The sequence below is a fragment of the Acomys minous genome (genome assembly GCF_964271855.1).
Source record: "Acomys minous genome assembly, chromosome: 1".
In the NCBI taxonomy this organism is placed as follows: domain Eukaryota; kingdom Metazoa; phylum Chordata; class Mammalia; order Rodentia; family Muridae; genus Acomys; species Acomys minous.
The window spans coordinates 142,932,352-142,946,800 of NC_140483.1; the positions used below are offsets into that span (position 1 = coordinate 142,932,352).

Consider the following 14,449-nt stretch of genomic DNA (forward strand, 5'->3'; position numbering starts at 1 on the left):
TGGCTAATGTGCACCACGGACCGTGTGCCAAGAAGGGCCGACTCCCTCATGCTAGAATTCCTACTGTTGAGGGGATAGGTCAGCTCTAGTGTGTGGTGCCAGTCCTCTAATGGATGCAATTTTATAAGTTCTGGAGGCCCCTCAGGCAAAGCTCCATCCTCAGCTGTTTACTGAGGAGCCCAGAGTCAAGGTATTCAGAGCAGGCAGGACTTTGCAGTCCTTCCAGGCCGGTAAAATCTTCTGTTATCTACAGCGGCTCAGGACAAGGAAGACAAGTCCCAGGAAGCCAGAGTTCATTTCAGAAGGAGAAACACTCAAAGAAGCAATAGATGTGCTTAGAACGAATGAGCAGCTGCCACATGTCACGTGACCATTTCTACTAGTCTTGAACCGAAAGGCTGTAATTCTCAAACACATGAACCAGACCACAAAATGGGGGAGACCCACCTTACTGGATCGTTCACAACACTGAAGAAACCAAATTCCACAGAACCAGGTATGACATCCACAGTACCTCCCTTTGGTACTGTGCCAACTGGTAAAAAATACTCCTGACATACAGATTTAAACTACAATTGCATCTCTAAGAACCTCAGCAAAGTGGTCTTGTGGCCTGAGCCCGCATGAAACTTCTGCTCTTTTTCAACCTCTAAGGGCAGTGGCTGCAGCTAATGTCTCTACATCAAGCTGTGTCTATTGTTGAAATCTGCTACAACTGCTCTTTTAGGGGAGGGCAGCAGCACCATTACCCCATCTCACACAGGAAGGCCTCGAGGTGCGTGCAGAGATTACTTCTCTCAGAGTCAGGCAGGCTGCTCAGCTCTGTACTCTCAACCATAAAATGGACCATGTGACCACAGGTATTTATTATATTCTTACAGGTGAATTTAGCTTTAACTGCTAAATTCAATTGAAAATTGCTTTAACATTTGCACTTACAAGCAACAGGTAAACAACGAACAGTTACACTGGGCAGTGTCACGGGGATATAGAAGTTGAGGGTCAAGCAAGCTTCACACAAAGGCATTTAAGGGAAGGACAGGAAACACTGGCATGCTAAACTCTGTAGAGAATATGACACAAACACGACGAGACCTGGAGATTCAGATGACATCCAGAAACATGTGTGAAATATGATGCTTGCTATACAGTTTAGATGCTCAGTGTGCTCTGTGGTGGCCATTCTTGGTTGTCAACTTGGCTACAACTGTAATTAACTAGAATCCAAAAAGAGAGGGCCCACCTGTGAGGGATTTTTGCCTAATTTGAAGCTGGTAGACCCTCCTTTCATCCCGATCTTGAGGTGGGAAGACACACCTCCAACCTGGGCCACCCCTTCTGCAGGAAGTCTGCATCAAGGCTCGGAGGAAGGAAGCCTCTGCTCTTTGCTTGCTTGTCCTCCTCTTGTTGGCAAGTCCATTCCTTCACTGGCCTCGGAGGCCACTTCCTGAGGATTCCAGTGTACACTGAAGACCAGCCGAGACATCCAGCCTCAGGGACTGAGCAACTACTGAGCTCTTGGACTTTCTGTTCACAGCCTGCCATTGTTGGATTAGCTGGAGTGCAGCTTGCAAGTCATTCTAGTAAGCCTCCCCTTCCTGAAAATTCATGGTCTAAGTGCTGTCTGTTACTCTAGAGAACCTGACTAATACACCTCCCCAAAGCCTGTGCCTGAGGCTTGGTCCCCAGACCATGCAGTTACTGAGAGGTGACAGGGCTGAGAGGTAGGGATAGGGGAAGGAAATTAGGTCACCAAGGGGCATTCTCTAGAAAGGGATATTGGACCTCTTTGTCTCTTTGCTTGTCCTCCTACAGGCTCAAAGAAATAAGGGCAAACGGGTAATCTCTGACACAGGAAGCCAAGCCCGTGTGATGATAGTCCTCCTTCACGTCAGCTGTCTTGTCTACAGTCTCCGACTTCAGGGTCAGTTACTGAACAAGATGAACATGGAGCACAGATGCCCAGACCTACTTCTAGTCTCTTCCTATGCTAAACATCTTTTATTGTCAAGTTGGCAGTAAAAAAAAACAAGAACAAAAAATACAAACACAAACAAACAAAAGTCAATAAATAATAATGAGTACTCTCACTACAAATCCAGGCAAAATTCAAACAAAAATGTTCTCGCAGCTACTGGAGGACACTTTAAGTAAACTGCGTGTGAGAACACTCAGAAGTCCAATCAATCAACTGTGACATTGGTAAGACCTAAACTAGTAAAGCCAATTAAGGCACTGGATGACTAAACCTTTATATATGAAGGAACAATAATCCAGAAAAACAGAATTAAAATAGCCTGCTAGCAGCAGATTCCTACTATTCTTTCAACAACACTGATGAGATTTGGAATGATTACAGCATTAAGGATATTTTCAGGAAATAACAGGTAGGTGTGTAGACAGGCTCACATTGGAGACTCAAGTCTACTTAAAAAAAATTATCTCACTAGCACTAGATTCTAGCTCCTTTTTTTTTTTTTTTTTTCTTTTTTCTTTTTGGTTTCAAAGGTGCTTCTACAACCCATAAGAAGGGCTGCGGTGCATGTAGCATACAGACCCTATGTTACCCCTCCTGACTAGAGCAGTCTGATGACATAGTGGTACAGCTGCTCTGCAAATGCTTCCGCGGAAAACTTCTCCGCCACCCTGGCTTTTCCAGCCATGCCCATGGTAGCTTTTAAGGATGGTTTGTAGATGAGCTTTTCCATTGCTTCTGAGAAGGGCACTGGGTCAGGCTCACACAGAAAGCCCGTGATCTTGTGGACAATCGTCTCCAAGGGCCCACCTGAATTAACAGCGATGACCGGGCACTGCATGTACATGGCCTCCAGAGGGACGATGCCAAAGTGCTCATTGCTTGGAGTGTAAAGCACACCCAAGCAGGCATGGAGGAGCGAGATCTTCTGTCTGTCCGAGAAGGATGGCAGGAAGGTCACATGCTGCTCAAGGCCTGACTCCTGGACTATGGTCTTCAGCTCCTTGTAGTGTTCCACGTTCTCCAGGACTCTGTCGTCATAACCGCCTGCCATGAACAGGTGAACCTTCTCCCAGTCCTCGGCCGGCAACCTTTCACGGAGCTGCACCAGGGTGCTCAGCGCCAGGGGCAGGTTCTTCTTTCTTTCGAATCTGTTGATGGAGAGGAACAGGAACTGTTTCCCCTTGGGGACTAGGTCACCTAGCTTGTCAGGAACAGCGAAGTCAAAGCTGGCGATATTCAGAGATGGGTAGAGGATGTCAGGGTTGACGTGAGACAGGGACTTGAAGGTGTCCTTAAAGACGGAAGCCGTGTACTGGCTGTTGACCAAGATGCGATCTGCCATGCCTGTGGTGTACTCCTCAATCCAGTCGATGGGAACCCTGTAGAAGCGCTTCAGAGCAGAGTTTCTCTGTGAGAGCAGCAGATCCGGGAAGTGACAGTAAAACATGACCCTCTTCCGCCGTCTGGCCAGCTTGAACACTGGGATACAGGCAGACACCTAACCAAGGTAAAACAGTAGGTAAGAGACTGGTCACACCAGCTGCCATCGTCACTGTCTTTTCTCTCTGGTACAGTTGGCTGCCTGGTATTTCTGAATCGCAGGGTCTGGTTAAACATCTACATTAACTATGAAGACATAGCTTGCTCAGGGTGGTTCACTGCAACTCAGGATCATACTTAAGGAAACCTTGGAGCCATTGTGGCTATTTCCACCTGTTAGTCTAGAGTACAGTGGCTGACAGCATCCGTTACGGAGACAAGCACGGGGCAGTCTAGTACAGACTGTGGAAGAATAAAGTGACACCCTTGGAAGGCAAAGTTGGAAACTGCCACTGACATTTACAATGAGCTACTCCTCTGACCTCCAACTTCCTCCCACTCTATCTCCCCTAGGAGTTTCCTCAGAGGATCTTGTAAGAAGTGAGATTAGTGTAGTATGACAATGTCTCCTCTCTCTCTCTCTCTCTCTCTCTCTCTCTCTCTCACACACACACACACACACACACACACACACGTTGCAATGTTAGTGTCCTTTAGGGAAGACTGGAACATTTACAGTACATTTGAATAAACACGACTTTCCAGCCACTGAAGAGACTGATGTGGATCTTGAATAACATAAGCAAGGATGTCTCAAATTTTTGCAGAACAAAAGCAAAGTGTCCAAAAGCAGGTGAATGGAATCCCAGTTATGTACTAGGAAGATGTAGCAAGAAACAGACACATATATACTATAGTAGCCATGTCATTTCTGGAAGGATGCAGAAGAAACTTGACAGTGGCTCTCTCAAGGAGGGAAACAGGATTTTTACATTAGACTTCCTATATGAACTTTTACTCCCGAGTAAATGTTACTGTGTGTGTGTGTGTGTGTGTGTGTGTGTGTGTGTGTGTTGAAGCAGGCTAAATGTTTCTGGGGCGGGGGGCTGAAGCGGGCTGAAGACTTGTCTCCAGGAACTCCGGACTGCCTATCTGCCTGAAAGTATAGCCAAATCTTTCAGTTTCAGGTTCAGCCAGAGCTCCTGACTCGAATGCTCAGGTGGAGGCTGAGAAAGATACCTTGACATTGACCTCTGGTTACCACAGGCAAGTTCAGACACCTGTACAGATACAAATACGCTCACCAACCACCTGTCAACGCCCAAACCCTGAGTTGTAAAAACGCCTAAGATACACAGCTAGTGTGACCACAGGGCAGACCCAACAAGGTGGCCTGCGTTGTAAAGCCAGCACTTGGGAGGCAGCAGCAAGAGGGTGGGGAGCTGGGAAGCCAGCCTGAGGCCACTTATCAAGACCTAACAAAATAACTTCGGACTTTTCTCCAAAGACTAGCAGGGGCCATGGTAAAGTTTTAATGGGGACATACATGACATGTTTAGCTTGACTTTAACCCAGGGCACGGTAAGCACTGGAATGGCAGTGTTAGGAAGACTGGAGAGGGTGGGACGGATAGGGCCAAGAGGCAATAGTAATAACTGAGAAGAAATAAGAGTCAACGGGGTCAGATACAAGGAGTGACCAGAGGCGACTTTTAATGTCAGCGAGCCCCCCGGGTCCAACCCTTTTAGTGGCAGCACTAGGATTTAAAATGTAGGCATGTGAACTCTACCTCCAGCAGGGGTCTTCAACGAAGGGATGGGTGAGGGAGATGTCCCTGTGATCTGCCATTTTAAAGGGTCCATACTAAAACTGGAGACCGTACTCTCCCTGGGGCCTCCTGCTGGACAGGTTAAAGGAAAAAAAGAAAAGAAAAGAAAAGAACAGAACAGAGGCTCCTCCCCCAGCCAAGATTTGGTGGCTTCCTCACCTGGTCGCACACCACCACGTCGAACTCCTCGCCAGAAAGAAATAGCACGTAGAGCGCCAGAAAGACCATGCGCACGTAGGCGCAGATGGCGGCGCCGCGGCCGCCCCAGCCCAGGGTGCGAGGCAGCCAGTCCCCGGCGCAGTGCACCGGGAGCTCGCGGCTCTCGGTAAAGCAGTGGTAGGGGTCGTAGTGCGCCGTCCATATCTTCACCTGGCAGCCATACTCCTGCAGCGCCAGCGCCGCGTCCAGCACCAGTCGCTCGGCACCGCCCACGCCCATGTCTGGGTGCAGAAACAACACAGACGGACTGTACACCCGGGACCGGGTTCGGTACAGGTTTTCAGCCATGGTAGAACAGCCACGCCTGCGCTCCTCGCTCAAGCTTCGGCAAACCCCGCCTCTGGTTCTGCTGCCTCCTGAAAGCCGACCCATGGCAACTACGCGTGCGTCTGCCTTTGGACACATCAGCGGCAAACCCGTGGCCGCTAAGAAAATGCCTGACTTAACTTTTCGTGTGAACGTGTCTAAAGCTTTCCATGTGGTGCTTTTGAACACATTGAGAGATACTGAGATCAAATAAAAGAGGCAGGATGTCTGTAGTTTCGCACAGTTCGGCTGTTCTCAGCATAGTTTTTCCAGGCATATCTTAGGACAGCCCAGACATCGTAGCGTCTGCGAAGACCCTGCCAGCCGGCTGGGGGCGGTGCCAGAGCTAGTCTTCGCTGGTGCTCTAGGTGCTGGGCAACTTCCCGACGGTCTTCTCCTTAGCCTCCTGTTCCTGCTGTTCTGAAGCATCAGCATGGTGCGGGATCCCCGCTTCCACGGGGTCTCCCTGCCTTTCTGGGACCTCGTTGCTTTCCCCAGCTTCCCGGGTGGGTGCGGGGTCAGGGATCTGAAGAGAGCTCGCAATGTTCACTGTCTGCTTCTCCCTGCAGCCGGGTCCGACGCCCAGTGGCACAAACGTGGGATCCTCTGGGCGCTCTCCCAGCAAAGCGGTGGCCGCGCGGGCGGCTGGGTCCACTGTCCGACAGAGGTAAGTGTCCCGAGGGCGGCCTCGCTGCGGGCTGGGAGAGCTGAGGGGCCCAGGAATTGGCATTACGGGAAGGAGCGTCCAGGGTAGGAAGATTCAAAGGGGCCGGGTGAGTCCGAGCTGACGTGGCCATCCAGTAGTTCAAGGCCCGTTAGGAGGGAGGCATGGTTTCCCCCGTCCCCCTTGGTTAAAATTAGACTAGGATCAGGAACAACTTTGGGAAAAGCGATGGCATAAGGCTCGTGTCTCTGGGGCTTTACCTTGCAGATTTCCATCGGGAGGTCCCATACACTCAGTCTTAACAACAGTATGTCACCCTAGTGCCCCATCCCAGCTTTGCGTGTAGTTTTCGTTTGGATATGTGTGTATGTGCATCACGTTCTTCCACATACAAGAAGAGTGCCCCAGATCTCCTGGAACTGCAGTTATGAGTGATTTGAGCCACCACATGATTACTGGGGACTGATTTTTGGGTCCTCTGGAGAAGTTAAAAGTACTCTTAACCTCTGAACCATTTCTTCAGCTTCACTGCCTCCTTATTTTTAAATGTCTTTACTATCCACTCATTTACAGAAAACCAGAAACTCCACTCTTTTTGTTGTCGTTGTCGTTGTATCATCTTTATCCAGTCACATGCCAGACTTAACAGGAAGACTTCGTTACTTCTCTTGCTCCATTTGTGTCAATCCAGTTTAACCCTAAACTTATTCTACTTTGCATTTTCACCACTGTCTATCCTCCAGCCTGCTGTTACTCTTCCATTTAGGTTCTCTGTAAGTTTTTGGTGGGTGCATGTTTTAAAAGGGAGCCTTCGGAGGGTGACAGAGCTCTCTTTTCTCCCTCCTAGATCCAGCAATTCTGAACTACTGTTCTCTGAGCTCACTATACTCCTTAGGTCTGCTCTCTTCTCAATTAATTGACTTTCTTTTTTTTTTTTTTTCTTTTTTTTCTTTTTTGGGTTTTTTGAGACAGCGTTTCTCTGTCTTGCACTCGCTTTGTAGAACAAGCTGGCCTTGGACTCACAGAGATCCGCATGCCTCTGCCTCCCGGGAATTACAAGCGTGCCGCCACCACACCCAGCTCAAATATTCGTTTTAGACAGTCTCATATAACCCAGGCTTGAACTCATAATCATCCAATTAGAGTTTTGTTAAGAGATTTAAAACTATTTATTTCCATGCTCACCTCCTCTGCTTTGACAGAGACTGCCCAGATCCTCTTTTCCAGCTCCTCTCTTAAACCATGCCACAGGAAATGTTGGCTGATGGAAGCAATCAACTTTATTTTTGGAACAACTTGTAAGGGTTTTTGTAGAGAAGGGTAAACCTCGAAAACTTGAAGGAGTACTTTAAAACTACCCTTAAGAATGGGAAGAGGAAGCTGGGTGCAGTGGCGCACACCTGTAATCCCAGCACTTGGTGCATGGCGGGGTGGGGGTGGGGGCGGGTTGGGGGCTGGGGGGGGGGGTGGCACGTGGGTGGGGGCCGGGTGTGCATAGGCAGGTGGATCTCTGTTAGTTCGAGGCCAGCCTGGTCTGCAAAGCCAGTTCATGACAGCCAAGGCTGTTACACAGAGAAACCCAGTCTTGAAACAACCAAACAAAAAAAGTGAAGAGGAAGGCTTGGTACTATAGTGGGTGTAGCTCAGGAATGGAGAGCTCACCTAGCACGTGCAAGGTCCTGGACTTGATCCCTAGGACCATACACAAAGTACAGTGCAAACAACAGCCAAAGAGGATGCGAAGGACTTCTCTGGTTGACTGTAGTAGGAAAAATCTAAATCAACAGTAGTGAATGTAAACTAGGCGGTTTGAGCATGCATGGAACGGATTGCACTTTGGAGAAGGAAGTTGTAATAGAACAGTGAGAAACAATCAGAGGATCACAAATTAGCTGATGTCATTGAATGGCAATGAATGTCACTAAGGTACTCAAGGGCAGTGTATGGCCTTTGTGCTAGTGCTGTAGGTGTGTAGAGTTCCCTGGGGGTTCATTTCTGTTCGAGAGGAGTTAAGGGGGAGGTTTGGCCATCTGAGTGCTTTGAAAGAACCAGAAATATATGAAAGTCTACTTAGTAAAAAGTAGGCAGCTAGAGCCCAAGAGCACAAGTAAGGTGGCAGGTGCAATGTTAAAGTTAGAGATATGGGTGGCATCTTTTAGGATCTAGAATTGTCGGGCCAGTGACATTAGACAGCCTGTGGCTGTGTGTATGGAGAGACTGTACAAAATTCATGCTAGAAACTTGTTTCTGGTTGGGGAATTATAATTGCAGTTGGCTGTCTAAGAATATGCCCGTTCTCTGAGAAGATAGTGATGCTGTGCACTATGCAGTGTGAAATTTGCATCTCTCTCTCTCTCTCTCTCTCCCCTCCCTCCTCCCTCTCTCTCTCTCTGGATGAAGTAAGAGTAGCAGTAATGCTTCAGGAAGAAGTGGGTAGGGTTTAAGGTTAATTTGGGCTTGGGGTCCTTACTCTGTATGACACAGTGGAAAAGGAAGCTGCTACAAGGATGAAAGTGGCTGATGATACTTTAGAGGCCACCAACTGTGAAGTGCTAGCTACACAGTGTTCACATATTAAGATGGCGGAACAGTTAGGGATAGTAAGACAGTCGTCAAATAATAACTAAAGGACTGTCACGCATCAAGCTTTGCTTTACCTTGGAGAATGTACTTGAAAAAAGCAGGGTTTGTCTGCATTCTGTGAGCTGTTATCCAGTGTGGGAGTCCATGAATAACCAAGGCAAAGAAGTAGGTCATGTAATTTCAAGTGATGGGTTCAATAAGTTAAGGAGGCTGAGTGAAGAAAGACTGAGGGTGGATAGTTTGGGTAGGGTATCCAGGATGAGTAGTCATGAGTACCCATGAGATGCAGTGGAGCTAGTGACATGCTGGTGCTCTAGGGAGGACGGGACACCTAGGCAAAAGGAACAGTAAATGAACAGGTAGGTCAGTGAGCTGGGGTTGCCCAGCACATGCCAGCAGCCATAGTGGAAGACCAAAGCATGCACATGGTTAGGAAGAAAAGCATTTTGTTAAAGCGTAAGAAGAAGGTGTAGGCTCCATTGAAGGTTAAGAGATGAAAGTGGATGGGCTGGAGAGATGGCTCAGCGGTTAAAAGCTCTTCCAGAGGTCCTGAGTTCAGTTCCCAGCAACCACATGGTGGCTCACAATTATCTATACCCTCTAAAGCCTTCTGGTGGACAGGTGTACATGCAGATAGAGCACTCATATACATAAATAAAAGAGAGAGGGGGGCGTGGAGAGAGAGAGAGAGAGAGAGAGAGAGAGAGAGATATGAAAGTCGGCTCTGTTAGGAACCTCAGCTAGCTTCCCAGATGAGATCATGAGGGGGTAATTGTGAGCAGGGTTTGGGGTTTCTATGGACCCTGGGTTTCAGATTCTCTGGTCTGTCCTACTGCCAGTAGCAGGAGTAACAAGAAATTCTACTGAATCCTGTAGCTATCTTGAAATTCCAGCTTTGAAGACAGCCAAATTCAGAGGTTGTGGGAATAGCAGCAAGCGCATGGTTGTAGTTGTGGCTCAGATGATGACTTCCCTTGTGGTCACTGGGCTCATCTTTGGGCTTAACTCCCTTTTTAAAAACAAAAGGAGATTTCAGGTACTCACCCTTCAGGGAGGCTTTCTAAGAGCACAAGTTACCTGAACACACTGTACACCTCTTCTGTTTACAATCAGTCTTCCCAAAGAAGCAGTCATATGTAGAGTTGTATGTTTCCAGGCTACTGTAGCCCAAAACTAATGCATCTGCAGTGTCATTCTCCAGCAGAGTAGCCCACACCACTGGCACCGACTGACTTGAGAGTTCTGTCATGAGCACAGTGGAGCCAGACTGGGACCAAGGCTCCATTCTTCCACTCAGGCGGGAGGATGAGCTCCCTCGGCTATAGACAGGGTTTCTCCATTCAGAATGTCATGCCAAGACTATGTTGTTGTGAGGTGGGCTTTCAGACAGATCAAGAATTGGCAGCCCCCACACGGGAGTGGGATTTTACAGGAGGGACTTCTCCTTTTTCCACACCTAACACTTCTGGTGCAATGATATGGCTGAAGAAAAAATTTTTCCCCCGGATTCTCTTCTTGCCACCTACTGCTCAGGCCCATGTATTTCCACTGTAGCTCAGGGCTGGGCAATGCCCCCTGCTCCCAGGAGGATAGTTGCTAGGAGAGTCTGGTACTGGTCCTGGTCCTGAGTGTCATGTTTTTGGTCTGCTTTGTCTGCCATGACGGCTCCATACACCAGCCTCCATTGTTTTGCAAAGACAAGTTCTGGTTGCGTTTGTTTGTTTGTTTTTTCTGCTTTTCACATCCTGCCCCCTCTAAGACTGATGGTCAGTAAATCAAAATAGCTCAGGAACATTGCAAAGCACTCATTCATCACGTGCTCCATTTTGGGGACCTTGATATAATTTAACTTTACTACTTTTTAAAAATTCTGCAGCAAGCCCAGTTATTTTAAACCAGCCTTTAATCTCTTCAGAATGAAATTATAAATTAAGGACATTTATAGATAGGGCTTTATTAATTAGTTTCACAGAAATACCTATGAAGACAAACTGAGGCACGCTGTCCATTGAGGAGGCTAGACATGGCGCAGGCAGTTACTGTACACACTGGCACATGGCAGGTAGTACTCAGTCCATAGAACATAAGATCAGAGAGGCAAAGGTAGTTTGAGTTTATTCTAGTAAAGATGGTTTTTATGTTCTTTCTTCTTACAGGTTGCTTTTTTTTCCTTAAAGAAAGCCTATCTACTAGAAGCATATATTATGTTATTAAGAGGATTTCTTAGAAAAGGTTAATGATATTTTTATCCCTTTCAGAAAAAATGCCAGCTGTGGGACCCGGAGCGCAGGCCGCACCACCTCTGCAGGGACCGGGGGGATGTGGCGATTCTACACAGAAGATTCCCCAGGGCTCAAAGTGTAAGTGGCAGAGCAGACCTGTGGGTATCTGTGCTGGTGGCTGAGTGTGTGGGAGCTGTCTGTGACGTAAAACACTGGGTTTGTGCCACGTGGGCTGGGTCTGGCTTGCGCGTCCATCAACTAATGAGTCAGATTAGGGCACATAATGACACCTTTCTGGGAGTGATTGAAAGGGAAAAGAGCCTCCTGTTGTTGCGTCTGGGTAAAGGACGGGCTGAGAGAAGTGCATGGAAGCTGCCTAATGAGAGGACATTGCTCTTCATTTGGTGCTCCAGCCCCACCTGGCAGAGCAGTGGGAGGAGCCATTTGAATGGGAATTGGGTGATTTTTCAAAGTTGCCCTGAGGTGGGAGCTGATGCTATTACAGCCTAATGGAAATTCCCCAGGATGTTGTGTTGCCAAAAGTTTCTTGGCTTCCTTCCTGTGGGAGGGTGACAGGCAGACCCTGGGGTTGAATGCATCACTTTCCACGCTTAGCCTTGGGAAGACTCATGGGAAGTAACATCCAGGCAACATCTGTCCTGTGCCCCACTTACCTCTTAGGCTAGCTTTTTCTGCTGCTTCCGGGCTAAACCCTGTGCATAAGGAGTGATGATAACAGCAGCCCTCCTTCCTGTGGCACTTGCTGCTTTGAGGGAAACTTAGTATCATTTCTGTCTGACAGGCCTTCCTGTCATTTTGCAGATGAGGAATCTCAGAGGCATTGAGGTGCTCAGACACAAATGGTAGGAGACAGAACACACCTGACTGTTGAGGCTCACACCTCCCCTACCGCTGTTTAGTAGAAAAGAGACAGAAGTGCAGTTAGTTTAAACAGTGTGGTTTAGATTACAGCTTATGAAGCTTTTCTTACAACCCAGGGGATTTGGTTTAATTCATTTATTGAATTTTTTCCTGATACATTGCTCAGAAATGTGGGGGACCCTTGTCTGGGCACGTCTGGCTCTTGTTTACCGTGTGAGTCCTTTGGTTGGTCCTCCCAGGAACTGGTAGAAATTGGCCCTTGAAGTTTTATAACCAGTATCCTAACCATCTCAGAAATGGGCTCTGGTGAAGGGACACAGTTGAGAATGCCTACCTACAAATATGCTGTCAGCCAACACCTATGAGCTTGTTCTGGCTCATTCTGGGGATTTTGTAAGATTTTCAGGTGGATAATAGTGTTTTCTGAGAGCCTGCTGTAAGTCTGTGGTGAGTGTATGTAGCTCTAAGATGGGTGCCATAGCAACCCTCTTTACAGGTGGGAGGATAGACTTGAGGTAAGGAGTGGGCCACAGGCACACTTGTGAGTGACCGGCATCCACACTTGTGCTCTGGCTGATGCTAGCAGTGGTGCCTGGAAGTGAGAGGAAGACAGTGTGGTGCTGTTCCCCTCCATACCCTGTAAACGTGCTTGCTCTCTAGTGTGCAGACTTTAGAATGAGGTAGCAGAGACCTTGATCTCTGCAGTGCTCACTAGCCAGTCTGGTACCACTGCTACCTCATCCTGGTCCTGATAATGCCTTGCTGACTAACGATTCCTCTTCTGAAATCTCTACTCCCCAGTTGTGTCTGAGAGGTGAAGTGAGATGTGTTGAATTCTCTAAACAACTGGTGTGTGCCATGCTTAGAGTAAATGTTCACAGTTTGTGTGTAGTCTCGTTAAGAAACAGGTGAGCCAGGTTTTTGTTGTTGTTGTTGTTTTGTTTTTTGTTTTTGCCAGTTCTTTATAGAAACATTAGAAATGTTGGATTTAAAGAAATGCAGATGAGGGAAATCTGTTCCCTTTCTACACTAAGCCCGTGAACACAAGTCAGTTTAATGCACACTGCCCAGAACATGGTGTTAAGATTAGAACTTTGCTGGGTGTGGTGATGCATATCTTAATTCCAGCACTAGGGAGGCAGAGGCGGGTGGACCTCTGAGTTCAACGCTAGCCTGGGACAGCCAGGCCTATACAGAGAGAGACCTTGTCTTAACAAAACAAATAAAAAGAGCTTCCAAAAAGAGGTAAAATGAGCTTGAGGCGGGGCATCAGCTCTGTTGTGGGTGTGTTTAGGCAAGAATCCCTCTGAGCCTTAGGTTTCCTTACCTACAAGATGAGGCTAATTAATACTTGTCTCCCTCTGTCGTGAGTTTGTGCAGGTTGAATGGATCATAGACTTCAAAGCACCTGTGTGTCTCGTACACTGTAGTTTGGGCAACTTTTCTTTTTATTGTAGAATATATTAAGTACATAAAACTAAGAGTCTGGGAGGTTATGTCTAGGACAGCAGATGGTTTGCTCATGTATGATGCGCTGTGTTTCTACAGGAGACTGTACTTCCTGCAAACATCACACTGGTTTGTCCACATATCAGTTTTGGGGTTCGCTTTAGGCGATATAATGCCCCCACTTTGCCCTCAGGCAGTCGTCAGTGTTCGGCACCTTGTTGCTGAAGTAAGCACGCCTTCTCTTCTCCTTTCTAGGGGCCCCGTTCCGGTGTTGGTGATGAGTCTTCTGTTCATCGCTTCTGTATTCATGTTGCACATTTGGGGCAAGTACACGCGTTCGTAGATTTGGCTACGTCTATCCATCATCATCTGAAGAAGGAAAAAGCCCAACATATCTTGGACCAAAAGTGTAGTGATTTTCTGCTCATGTGTATTATTTTACAGAAAACAAACATTAACTTTGAGAAATCATTTTTTTCTATGGCTAATAAACTTTGGAATTGCTTTATATGGAGACTGGTTGGGTGCTTTACTGGGAGGGCCTTGGTCTCTGCCTCCAGCTTTGCCAGTGAGTAGGTAGGCGCTCTTTCTTACGGAGCTCTGTCTTGCAGGATGGACAGTTCCTCAGGCAGCAGTCACTCAACTGCAAGACACTCTAATTGGCCTTGGCATGTTTTCCCCAAGGTATTTCCATCCTGGTGATTGTCATTTTGGGTACTTGGTTTTCTAGAAGTGTGCTTTGGCCTCTGTCAGGCAGATCTGTGTGTGAAGACAGCTGGTAGCGAGGGTAAGAGTCAAATCAGAACCCAAAACTCCCAGCTGCGAGCCGGGCGTGGTGGCGCACGCCTTTAATCCCAGCACTCGGGAGGCAGAGGCAGGTGGATCTCTGTGAGTTCGAGGCCAGCCTGGTCTACAAAGCGGGTCCAGGACAGCCAGGGCTACACAGAGAAACTCTGTCTCGAAAAAAAAAAAAAAAAAACCCAAAAAACCCAAACAAC

The 14,449-nt window shown here is 47.7% G+C and overlaps 2 protein-coding genes across 2 annotated transcripts; one reads left to right on the top strand and one right to left on the bottom strand.

Annotated features, from left to right (window-relative positions):
* Nucleotides 1–847: 847 nt before the first annotated feature.
* Nucleotides 848–5,742, bottom strand: ALG2 (ALG2 alpha-1,3/1,6-mannosyltransferase). Its single transcript, XM_084776703.1, has 2 exons — nt 5,286–5,742; nt 848–3,476 (listed from the first exon to the last, which is right to left on the bottom strand). The coding sequence occupies exons 1-2, from the start codon at nt 5,715–5,717 to the stop codon at nt 2,577–2,579; spliced, it is 1,332 nt and encodes a 443-aa protein (XP_084632829.1). The 5' UTR covers nt 5,718–5,742; the 3' UTR covers nt 848–2,576.
* Nucleotides 5,743–5,945: 203 nt separating this feature from the next.
* On the top strand, nt 5,946–13,959 carry SEC61B (SEC61 translocon subunit beta). Its single transcript, XM_084785948.1, has 4 exons — nt 5,946–6,087; nt 6,221–6,318; nt 11,157–11,258; nt 13,707–13,959. The coding sequence occupies exons 1-4, from the start codon at nt 6,085–6,087 to the stop codon at nt 13,792–13,794; spliced, it is 291 nt and encodes a 96-aa protein (XP_084642074.1). The 5' UTR covers nt 5,946–6,084; the 3' UTR covers nt 13,795–13,959.
* Nucleotides 13,960–14,449: the final 490 nt, after the last annotated feature.